We start from the raw sequence: 12,954 nt of genomic DNA, 5'->3' as shown, positions 1-12,954 counted from the left end.
ATAGACTGTAGGGAAATAGATGGTGACATCTTGCAAAATGTCCATATTACAGAGGAGGAAGTGCTGGATGTCTTGAAACGGGTAAAGGTGGATAAATCCCCTCATCGTTGATACTTCTTGTTACCTTATAGAGCCTGAGGTTGTGTTCTCTGGCACGTAAAAGGTTAAGTGGCGATTTGTTCAAAATGTTTCCAAGATACAAAGGGCAGCAGATAAGGTACGTTGACAACAGTTTGCTAGTTAAGGAGTCTAGGATCGTGGACATAGTGTAATAATTTCAGCTGCAACTTTCCAAAGTGAAGTTTTAAAGTTTAAACACAAATTGTGTTTGAAATGTGAAAATTCTCACTACAAAAGGACAGGTAAATAGTTGAAATTGATAACTTGTTATCCAATGAAATTGAGGGAGATGCAAATGAGCCAGCAATGGCAGATCAGGCTGAAGGCGCTAAGTAGCCAAATCATGTTCCTCTGTTTCGAACTACTGGCAATATTGCAATTTTTGGAAACTAATAAGTAGTGTCATGTTTAAAATGTTGTTGTTGTGTGCAGTCAAATTTTATTTTCAATGGGAAGCACCTTTAAAGTTGTTTAAAGTACTTTCTTTTCACTTCTCTCCCAGGATGTCCCTGTGCATGTGAGCAGTTTGACAGGAACACTCGTCACAGCCATCAATTTTTTAAAAAAAGTGATGTTTAGAGTTTAACTGTCATAACTCAATTCTGTGAGAAGTATGTACCTGTATTCACTATATACACTTAGAATGTCCACACTACTATACCTCGTCATATATCTCAAATTAAGACACTGTGCAGCTCTTGTGTTCCTTGGCCCTCTCTACCTCTGTAGCTCCGCCAGTTCTATAGCCCCCTGAGAACATCACATTCTTCAAATTGTGGCATATTGTGCAGCCTGATTACCTACACTCCACTGTTGGTGACTGTGCCATCAGTTGTTCAAGCTCTAAACTTTGAAATTCTGCCCCAATCTTCCCTGTCTCTATACCTAGCTCTCCTCCTTCAAGCTGCTCCTTAAAGCCTAGACCATGTTTTTGGCCACCTGTACTAATAACTGCTTAAATGGTTCAGTGTCAAATTTTGACTGCTCTCCAGTAAAGTGCCATGGGATTTTAACCTCCTGTCGAAGACACTTTATAAACACAAGTTCCTCTGGCTTTGGCAAATCCCCTGAATATAATGGACGGGTTTTGTGGAACTGACATTTGCCGAGATCTACATTTGCCTCAAGCTGGTCACATCCTTGCCATTCAGCCTCAGGTTCACAGTCCCAGTCCAGGTAAGACTTTATGTCGTTTTGAGACACTATCTTCAGAATAAGATTCTAAAGTGTTCTGCCTGCTCATTTACCAGAACGTCTCTGTGCATAAAGCTCCATAACACTCCATTTATCTGCACTGACATTTTCCACAGGAATTCCACATCTTATAGAAGATTTAATGACTGTGAACAATGCATTGGTGTGAATTGAAGTGTTTATTTTGTTCCAGACTGTGGAATTTTCTTATCTCTCAATTCTCACCTATGACTGCCTGTAATAAAAATGGTATTATATGGTCATACCATAGAATGATTCAGAAGGAGATCAGTCAGCCCATTAAATACTGGCTCAATGCTGGAAGTGTTCCAAGCGCCTGCTCTTTCTCAATAGCCGCTGTCACTTTTTCACTTCAAATAGTTAGCCAACTCTCTTCTCAATGCTACCACCACTCTGCTTCTGCTTCCACCACTCTTTCAAGCAACGCATTCTGGATCATAACAACCTGCTACATAAAATAACCCCTCTTTTTCTTGCTCTAATCACTTTAACTCCATGTCCCTAGTTATCAAAGCTTCAGCCACTGGAAAAAGATGTCCCCTTTATTTCTTGTATCAAAACAGTTTAGAATTTGAACAGCTCAGTCAACTCACTTCTTAATTATTCCTGACCTGTAAGGAGAACAAAATCAACTTCTCCAAGCCTCTCCACACAACTGAAAGCCCACTTCACTGCTACCATCCAGATAAGTTTCTTCTGCACCTTTTCTAAGGTCCTGAAATGTTTCTCCAAGCGTGGAACCCAAAACTGGACACAATACTCCAGCCGAAGTGTATCCATTGTTCAAAGTTTGAATCTGTGGATGAGTGCCATGCCTCTAGGAATTCCCCGGCTGTTCTCTGTTTGGCTTGTCCTATAACAGTAGTGTTGTCCCAGTCGAACTCATGTTGCTTGTCATCTGCGTGTGTGGCTACTAAGGATAGCTGGTCGTGTCGTTTCGTGGCTAGTTGGTGTTCATGGATGCGGATCGTTAGCTGTCTTCCTGTTTGTCTTATGTAGTGTTTTGTGGAGTCCTTGCATGGGATTTTGTACACTACATTGGTTTTGCTCATGCTGGGTATTGGGTCCTTCGTTTTGATGAGTTGTTGTCTGAGAGTGACTGTTGGTTCCTGCATACCACAAAGGTATACAGGAAAGCCACATACACAGACCAAGTCCTAAACTACAAAAGCAACCACCCCAACACACACAAAAGAAGTTGCATCAAGACACTGTTCAAAAGGGCCACAACACACTGCAGTACACCAGAACTGCAAAAAGAGGAAGAAGAACACCTATACAATGTATTCGCCAAAAATGGATACCCGCGCAATTTCATCAACAGATGCCTAAGGGAAAGACAACGGAATGAGGACATGCCGCAACCCAAAGGACTAGCCACACTACCATACATCAAGAGCATTTCCGAACTGACAGCCAGACTACTGCGACCACTAGGACTCATAAAAGCACACAAACCAACAGGCACTCTCAGACAACAACTCACCAGGACGAAGGACCCGATACCCAGCATGAGCAAAACCAATGTCGTGTACAAAATCCCATGCAAGGACTGTACAAAACATTACGTAAGACAAACAGGAAGACAGCTAACGATCCGCATCCATTAACACCAACTAGCTACGAAACGATACGACCAGCGTAGCCACACACGCAGATGATAAGCAACATGAGTTCGACTGGGACAACACTACTGTTATAGGACAAGCCAAACGGAGAACAGCCGGGGTATTCCTAGAGGCATGGCATTCATCCACAGATTCAATCAACAAGCACATCGACCTGGACCCAATATACCGGCCATGCAGCGGACAGCTGGAACTGACAACTGGAAGCGGCAGATTCAAACCACTACAAATGCCGGAGGAAAGATCACAGAAGCGCTTCTCTGAAGGCTCCCAAGCACTGAGGATGTCACCTAGACAGGGGATGTATCCATTGTTTTATAAAAATTTGCATTACATCTTTTCTTTTATACACTGTGGCTCCATTAATCACATGAAGGGTCTCACATGTTTGTTCTTTAATAGCCATCTCAACTTATTCTGCATCTTTTAAAGACTTTTAAACTTATACCCTACAGTCCCTCTGTCCCTCCAGCCTTTTAAAATTATGCCATTGATTTTATGTTAACCTCCCTATTTACAAAAGTCCTTTTTGATTCCCTTTTATACTGTTAATCTATTCTCACCCTCTCTCTTCTCTTCTTAACTTTTTATATCTCCTCTCTACTTTCTCCATCCCACTTGGTTCTCTAGCATATTACAGTTGTCATACGCATCCCTTCTCCTTTTAATCTTGATACTTTTTATCATCCATTCCAACTTTACCACTATGAGAATGTATCTACTGTATAGTGGAATCCGTGTCTTATTTTGTGGCTCACTGTGTTTAATTACTGTTTTTTCTACCAGTTTTGATCCCACTCTATCTGGGCAAGACCCATTTTAACACATTTATCTTTAGGCCTGATTGGCCTTATCATTTCTGTAATTATTCAAAGTCAGATTATGTAAAGATCACTTTTCCCCATATGCTCCCTAATTGAACAGTGCTCCAATTGCCACCAACTCATGTCCCAGATTTAGATCCAACATTTCTTCGTTCCTTGCTGAGTTAGAATTATACTGATTAAGAAGATTGTCTTGTGCTCATTTCAGAAATTTTTCTTGCTCTTGTTCTTGAGGTCCCGGAAAACTGGAGGGTAGCGAATATTGTGCCATTATTCAAGAAGGCTGCAAGAACAAGCCTGGGAACTATAGACCAGTAAGCTTAACATCTGTAAGTTCCTTGAGAAGATACTGAGAGATAAGATATACATGCACTTGAAAAGATACAGTTTGCTTAGGAGTAGTCAACATGGCTTTGTGAGTGGGAGATCATGCCTCACAAATTTGTAAGAACTCTTTGAAGTGACCAGGAAGGTTAAGAGAAGGGCAGTAGACGCAGTCTATATGAATTTCAGTACGGTCTGTGATAAACATCCACATGGTAGGCTGCTCTGAAAGGTTAGATTGTATGGAATCCAGGGGAAGCTGGCAAATTGGATACACAATTGGCTTTCTGGTAGGAAGCAGAGGGTGATAGTGGAAAGATAGTGGAGGCCTGTGACTAATGGAGTGCCTCAGGGGTTGGTGGCTGGGCCCATTACTGCTTGTTATCTGCATCAATGATTTGGATGAGAATGTACAAGGCATGATTCGTAAGTTTGCTGATGACACTAAAATAGGTGGTAGCGTGGACAGTGAGGAAGATTATCAGAAATTGCAACAGGACTTTGATCAGCTGGGGAAGTGGGCCAAGAAATGGCAAATGGAGTTTAATAGAGATAGGTGTGAGGTCTTGCATTTTGGAAAGTCAAATCAAGGTAGGAATTTAATGGTGAACGGTAGGGCCTTGAAGAATGTAGTGGAACAGAGGGATCTTGGAGTTCAGGTGCACGGTTCTCTGAAAGTGGAGTCACAGGTAGACAGGGCAGTGAAGGTGGCTTTTGACACACTGGCTTTCATCAGTCAGGGCATTGAGTATTAAAGTTTGGAAGTTACATTGCAGTTATACAGGATGTTGGTGAGGCCGCACTTGGAGTATTGTGTTCAGTTTTGATCACTTTGTAATAGGAAGGACGTTATTAAACTGGAAAGATTGCAGAAGAAATTTACAAGGATGTTGCCTGGACTCAATGGTCTGAGTTACAGGGAGAGGTTGGACAAACTGGGACTTTTTTCTTTAGAGCCTAGCAGACTAAGGGGGACCTTATAGAGGTGTAGAAGATCATGAGAGGCATGGATAGGGTGAATGTACTCAGTCTTTTTCCCAGGGTTGGGGAATTAAGGACTAGAGGGCATCAGTTTAAGATTAGAGGGGAAAGAATAAAAGGAATCCTGAGGGGCAACGTTTTTACACAGAGAGTGGTACGCAGATGGAATGAACTGCCAGTGGAAGTATACGTGAAAAGGAAAGGTTTAGAAGGATATGGGCCAAGTGCAGGGAAATGGGGTTAGCGTGGATAGACATATTGGTCGGCATGGACCAGTGTGGGCCAAAGGGCCTGTTCCTGTGCTATAGGACTCTATGACTCTTTGTCCTATATAGTACATTGTTACTAACCCAATCTGGTTCAGGATAATTCAAGTCCCACATTATCACTATACTACAGTATTTGCACCTTTCTGTATATAGCAACCAATTTGCTCTTCCATTTCCCTTCCAGTATTTGCTGACAAGACAGTTTAGCATTGCTTTCAGTGATGTGACAAATTCATTTCAAAACTAACGCTTAAGTATTGAATGCTTTGGGATGTTTTCAGAATGTAATAGGCATGATATAAGTGTAACTTTTTTTACTTTACCCAGAGAATCTAAGCTGTAACATATTGTCACCAAAGTACTTAAGGCCTTTAATTTAACGATTTTCTATGACAGTTTGAATCATTGGGAGGTTGTTCCCTCCATGAACTGTCTTCTGTAAACGTTCACCTAATTTTTATTTTCCTGGTTGCACAATGTGAATGCAATGTTAGTAAAACATGACTTGGCTTGCACGGTCCGGCTGATCCATCCCACGCAGTCTAGTTGTTATTTACAGACTACACACTGCAAGTGGGCTGGGCTCTTTACTGGGAAACTGGGTTGTTCTGTGGGTCCTTCCTTGAACAGCTGCTTCCTCGATGTAAACGTTTCAAGCTGGTTTCAGCCAACATTAATTTGTTACTCCTCCTGCCTGTTAAATGCTTTCTTTTCCTGAGGCATTGGGGGTTGGGGGTGGGATGTTGCTGCATGCCTCTCATTTAGAATGCTGCAGATGGATCTGGATAATATTGAGGATGTTTCTGGTTTTATCACTGAAGCTGCACTGATGCTTACCAGCTTTGTATTGTAATCCGTAAACTCCAGACTTACTTGTTGTATGTGCCACTCCTCACTGAGAGCGGAGAATTGCCCCCTTTTTAATTCATTCATTGAATCAACAAACTAATTAATTGTAAAGTGTTCATCCACATGACTACTATGAACTAGTAGTCATGTGGATGAACACTTTACAATTAATTAGTTTGTTGATTCAGTCAACAACAATGCAAGGATGTATATCAGAATGCGGGGCCCAGATGTTTTGGGCTCAAGTCTCACCTCAGGATGTAATGACCACAGAGGTGTGTCGCAACTTGATAAAAGAGGTGGATAAAAAATAATTTAGTTTATGTTTAGATTAGTATGTCTGAACGTCTCCCAACTTGACTTTGCTTCCATTAATGGTACAGGACATCCAGGCTCTTTGTCCAGGAAGAAAAGGTTGTAAAACTGGCTGCTCCATGTTTTGTCCTTCTACTTCAGGGATAAGTCAGATTCCCTTTCATAGAGCCTTACCACACAAAGGGAGGTCCTGATGAAGGGCTTTTGCCCGAAACGTTGACTCTCCTGCTTCTCTGATGCTGCCTGACTTGCTTTGCTTTTCCAGCATCACACTCTTGACTCAGTACATCATGCCAATTCTAGCCCTTTGAAAGAACTGACTAATTCAGTTTTGCTGACTAATTCAGTCTTGATCCGCCACATTTAGGCAACGGTCAAGAAAGCACAATCATGCCTCTACTTCCTCAGGAGGCGAAGGAACTTCAGCATGTCCATAGAGACTCTTGCCAATTTTTATAGATGCATCATAGAAAGCATTCTATCTGGATGCATCGTGGCTTGGTATGGCAACTGCCCTGCCCAGGACCATAAGAAACTACAGAGAGATGTCAACACAACCCAGTCGATCATGCAAGCTAACTTTCCATCCATTGACTCCACCTATACTTTCCACTGCCTCAGGAAGGCAGCCACCATAACCAAAGACCTTTCCCACCCTGCTTATAATCTCTTGCAACCTCTTCCATCAGGCAGAAAATACAAAAGCTTAATTGCACGTACCAACAGATTCAAGAGCAGCTCCCTCCCCGCTGATATCAGACTTCCGAACATCCTCTCAAATTTTAATTTAATGTTGATCTCGCACTTCATGCACCTTCTCTGCAGCATTAACATTTGCTCTCTTCTATTACCCTTATGCATTTTGTATGGTCTGATCTGCTTTTTCTGTCTTCTGTAAACGTTCACCTAATTTTTATCTTCCTAGTTGCACAACGTGAATGCAACGTTAAACAAAACTTTTCACCTTATCGAGGTACAACAACAAATCAAATCAAAAATTACTCCACAATTTAGTTCTCCTCAAGGAGATAACTAAAGATTCCAATAGATTTCTGCTTTGACCACCTTAGCTCATTCCAGAATACAATAGCCCTCACTGCAAAAATGTTTCCAGCTATTTCCCCTGTAAATCTTTTCCCAATTATTTTAAACCGATAACCTCTGGTTACTGCTCCGCATAGCAGAGGAAACATTCTGTCCATATTTGCTCTATTAAACCATCTCATAATCTTGAATATTTCTGTTAGGTTTCACTTAATATTCTTTGCTAAAGGGGAACAATCCCATCTTCTCCACATCGTTCAAGTCTTGTCATTCCTAACAACCTCTTCTGTACATTTTCTAAGCTGCTAGCAACCCTCCTACATTATGATGTACAGAAGTTAACATCATCTTCCAGACTGAGACCATATCAGGGATTTGTAAAAGTTTAACAAGTTTATATTGTGCCCTTATTTATAAATGTGTTGCTGGAAAAGCGCAGCAGGTCAGGCAGCATCCAAGGAACAGGAGAATCGACGTTTCGGGCATAAGCCCTTCTCATGCCCGAAACGTTGATTCTCCTGTTCCCTGGATGCTGCCTGACCTGCTGCGCTTTTCCAGCAACATATTTTCAGCTCTGATCTCCAGCATCTGCAGCCCTCACTTTCTCCCCTTATTTATAAAGCCAAGTACGTCATACATTTCGTAATTGCATTGTCAATTCAGTTTTGTAAATACGCATTTGCGTCCCCTTGATATAGTTCCATTTCGACAAAACTGTCCCCTGTGTCATTTCGTCTAAAGTGTGTCATGTGAAGTATATCAGCATTAAGCTACATCAGCCAAGTGCCTTCTTCATTTACCAGTCTTTCTATGTTATCTCAAACTCCATGATCTTCATAGAATCCCTACAGTGTGAAAGCAGGCTATTCAGCTCATTGAGTCCACACCAATCCTTCACACAGCATCCCACCCAGACCAAACCCCCTACCCGATCCCTGTAACCCTGCATTTCCCATGGCTAATCCACCTAACCTACACATCTTTGGACTGTGGGAAGAAACCGGATCACCCAGAGGAAACCCATGCTGATATAGGGCAAACGTGCAAACTGCACACAGCCAGTTGCCAGAGGGTGGAATTAAACCTGGGTCCCTGGCACTGTGAGGGAGCAGTGCTAACCACTGAGCCACCATACTACCCATACTATTTATGATTTTACAGCAAATCCTCTGTATCTGCAAAATCATGAATCACAAATTTGCCTATCTGCACCAAAACAGGCAGCACGGTGGTGATGGGCGGCACGGTGGCACAGTGGTTAGCACTGCTGCCTCACAGCGCCAGAGACCCGGGTTCAATTCCCGCCTCAGGCGACTGACTGTGTGGAGTTTGCACATTCTCCCCGTGTCTGCGTGGGTTTCCTGTGGGTGCTCCGGTTTCCTCCCACAGTCCAAAGATGTGCAGGTCAGGTGAATTGGCCATGCTAAATTGCCTGTAGTGTTAGGTAAGGGGTAAATGTAGGGGTATGGGTGGTTTGCGCTTCAGCAGGTCGGAGTGGACTTGTTGGGCCGAAGGGCCTGTTTCCACACTGTAAAGTAATCTAATCTAAAAACATAAGTGCAACAAAATTCAACACGTGTACATAAAGCTCTCATATCAGCCATTTTAACCTATTTTTGACCTACATTTGAATGAGTTACAGATTTGCGAACTTCATCATTCTCAGGAAACAACCCCCAGGAACACTGAGGAATGACTGTACAGTCCCATTGTGGTTCAGCCATAGCTGACTGTAACTGTCAGCACTGAGTCAGAGACTATGGTCTCAAGTCCCATCAAAAGACATCATCATGTAATCTACCGCCTGAGCTGCCATTCCAGTGGCTCAGTGGTTAGCACTGCTCCTCACAGCGACATGGACCCGGGTTCAATTTCAGCCTCAGGCGACTGTCTGTGTGGTGTTTACACATTCTCCCCGCGTGCATATCTTCTGGGTGCTCTGGTTTCCTCCCACAGTCCAAAGATGTGCAGATTAGGTGAATTGGCCATGCTAAATTGCCCATAGTGTTCAGGCATGTGTAGGTTAGGTGCATTAGTCAGGGGAAATATAGAGTAATATGGCTGGGAACAGATCTCAGTGGGATACTCTTTGGAGGGTTGGTGTGGACTTGTTGGGCTGAATGGCCTGTTTCCACACTGGAGGAATTCTATGATTTCTTGGTAACAAATTGAACCAAGACCCTGTTTGTCCACTCAGGTGGATATACAATATCCCCATCCACTCTTCAATGAAGACCAATTGCTCCTGGTCAATATTTATTCTTCAATCAGCATTACTAAAACCGATTATTTGCTCATTATCACGTTGTCCTGTGAAATTTGGCAGCTGTCTTCCTTTCCTACAATAGTGACTACACTTCTGAAGTATTTCATTGCCTATAAATGCTTTGGGATGTCCTGAGATCAAAGAGTCATAGAATCATACAGGTTTACAGCATGGAAACAGGCTCTTCGGCCCAACTTGTCCAGTTTTCACAATTAATCTAGTCCCATTGTCTGTGTTTGGTCCATAGCCCTCTATATCAATCCCATTGATGTACCTGTCCAAATGTTTCTTCAATGACCAAATTGTACTCGCCTATACCATTGCCTCCAGCACCCCATTCCAGACATTCATCAACCTTTGCGTGAAAAGGTTACCCATCTGGACGCTCTCCCCTCTCACCTTAAACCGACGCCATCTAGTTTTTAGACTCCCCTACCACGGGGAAAAGCTATTGGCTATCTACCTTATCTATGCCTCCAATGATTCTATTGACTTCCATAAGGTCACCCCTCAAATCTCCTACGCTCCAGGGAAAAAAGTCCCAGCCTCTCCTTATAACTCAATCCTTCCAGATAGCATTTTAGTAAATCCTTTCTGAACTCTTTGCAGTTTAATAATATCCTTTCCATAGTAGGGCAACCAGAGCTGCAAATGTGATCTTACCAATGTTTTATACAACTGCAACAAGATGTCCCAACTCCTACGCTCAATGCTCTGACTGATGAAAGCAAGCATGCCAAAAGCCTTCTTCACCACCCTATCTACCTGTGACTCATGAAAAATGTTGTACAAGTTTAATCTTTCTCTTATTTCTGCTGTTGCTTTCATTCTAAAGTGACAGGGTTAGCATGAAGGAACTGACATTGCCCTCCTTGGAGCAATGGAAAGATTTGACAGAGCAGTACAAGTTCATGACAGGTGTAGATGAACTGGACAAAGGAAATGAGATCTTATAACTGATGGAACAGGGGGGAAACATATTTAAGGTTTTGGGGAAGAGATACAAGGCAGCTTGTAAGAAAGAACACTTTTTTTACAGTGAATGGTAATGTGTTGGACCTTATATAAGTGGCTGAACTGCGGCAGATGACATTCAGTGAGGCAAGGGTGAAATTATCCATACTGGATCTGAGAAAGGCAAATTGAAATGTTTTCTACTGAGTGACTAGAAAATAATGGGGAGGAGATATATCCCTACAAATAATCCAAAACATTATTTACAGGTACAGAAAGTCATTAAAAACCCAATAGCACCAGATGATCAGATTTCAAAAGTGTTATGCTTCAGTTGTGCTGATCCTCGATCAATCCAATCTAGTGCAATTTGTTCAGTTCTGGGCAACAAACTTCTGGAAAGGTACATTGACTTTGGCGTGTAGATACAGTGGAGATTTATTAAAACCAAAGCAGGGACTGAAGGGTTAAATTATGCAAGAAGGTTACATAAATTTAGCTTATATTTCTTTGAGTTTAGAAGGTTGAACCATAATCTAACCAAGGTGTGTGAGTTAATAGAGATGTGACAGTGTGGATGCAGCAGTTATAAATCAGCCACAAGCTAAATGACTGATGGAGCAGGTTTGAGAGCTTGAATGATCTACTCTTCTTCCTGTGTTGCTGCTTAGTATTACATTCCAGCATCCACCTGAAATCCTATGGAAAGGTGTGAGAGAGAAGCACTTCAATGGATCATTTTTTAAAGGCTGGTTACTCTAGGTTCCTGTCCAGGTGATTTTAGAAAGGAAGTTTACTAATACCCTTGAGGCCTTTAGAGAGAGGTAGAAAGTGAGGAATGCAGATGCTGGAGATCAGAGCTGAAAATGTGTTGCTGGAAAAGCGCAGCAGGTCAGACAGCATCCAAGGAACAGGAGAATCGACATTTCGGGCATAAGCCCTTCTTCAGGAAATTCCTGAAGAATGGCTTATGCCCGAAACGTCGATTCTCCTGTTCCTTGGATGCTGCCTGACCTGCTGCGTTTAGAGAGAGGTAGGCAAGGTGGGGGCTGCAATGCCTTACTCCCTCCTCAAACTCCATTTAAATTTAGTTCCCTTCCCTCCTATTTTGTTATTGTTGCACCAACAATACTTGTATTTTGTTATTTGCGCAATTCGTCAAACGGGTAGTTTGGTGGTGGCTTGTTTAAAAAGAAAGACTGGTCCCCAGGGAGTCTTGTAGAACACAGAGAGATCTAGAGGTTCAGGTACATAGTTCATTGAAAGTTGGGTCACAGGCAGAGCGAGTGGTAAAGAAGGCATTTGGCACACAAGCCTTCATTGCTCCAGCCATTGAGTAACGGAGTTGGAATGTCATGTTGTTGTTGTACAGGACATTGGTGAGGCCACCTTTGGAGGGATATGGGCCAAAAGCAGGCAAATGGGACTAGTTTAGTTTGAGAAACTTGATCAGCATGAATGAGTTGGGCCAAAGGGTCTGTTTCTGTGCTGTATGACTCTATGACTCTTCTCCCTGGCAATGATAGTTGGTTAGGAAATGGGAGAGAGCCACTGTCTCCAGCTTAAAGTTGGTATTGATCTCTGAAATATAAATAAACAGTTGTGGAAGACAGATTGACTCCAGCTTCCTGATTTGGTGAAAGGGTGATTAGAATCATCCTAATGGCTGTTTTTGAAACGCAAGTTCCTTTGTAAATGTCTCACATTACATTGGCTTAACTTCGCCTTGCCTCATCATTGTTTACTGTGTCAAGCTTAATCAGAGAGCTCAATGGCCTTGCGGATCACACACATCAATGTTTACAGGGAGGTTAAGGACATTTTCTTTCTGAAAGCAAAATGCAAGAAGATTTTCTAGAGCAGTACATTTAGGAACTACAGGTAAATAGAGACTAGGCTATTTTAGATCAAAGATATACACTCAGTTCTTCTATAATGCGATGATTGCATTCTTGTGCAACCCTGTGATATAGAAAATTTGCACTTTAGAAACATCACTGAAAGTGTTGGCAATGTACAGTCTGCACTGTGGAAACAGTGTCCCCAATTCAGTGGTTAGCCCTGCTGCCTCACAGCATCAGGGTCCCAGGTTCAATTCCAGCCTCGGGCGACCGTCTGTGTGGAGTTTGTACATTCTCCCCGTGTCTGCGTGGGTTTCCTCCGGG

At 42.5% G+C, this 12,954-nt stretch overlaps 1 protein-coding gene across 1 annotated transcript in view; it reads left to right on the top strand.

The window, feature by feature from the left end:
- The first annotated feature begins 233 nt into the window (after positions 1–233).
- Positions 234–12,954, top strand: part of il20rb (interleukin 20 receptor subunit beta) — a 79,110-nt gene continuing 66,389 nt past the window's right edge. The window contains exons 1-2 of the mRNA XM_087993846.1: positions 234–362; positions 623–1,296. Coding sequence (XP_087849972.1) covers positions 1,197–1,296 — 100 coding nt within the window. The 5' untranslated portion in view covers positions 234–362; positions 623–1,196. The remainder of the gene's footprint in view (positions 363–622; positions 1,297–12,954) is intronic.

This window comes from Chiloscyllium plagiosum, unplaced genomic scaffold, assembly GCF_037043375.1.
Source record: "Chiloscyllium plagiosum isolate Xiang-an unplaced genomic scaffold, Cpla_swu_hap1 HiC_scaffold_13, whole genome shotgun sequence".
Taxonomy (NCBI): domain Eukaryota; kingdom Metazoa; phylum Chordata; class Chondrichthyes; order Orectolobiformes; family Hemiscylliidae; genus Chiloscyllium; species Chiloscyllium plagiosum.
The sequence above is the reverse complement of the archived record's forward strand: the minus strand, read 5'-3'. Positions and strand labels throughout refer to the sequence as shown.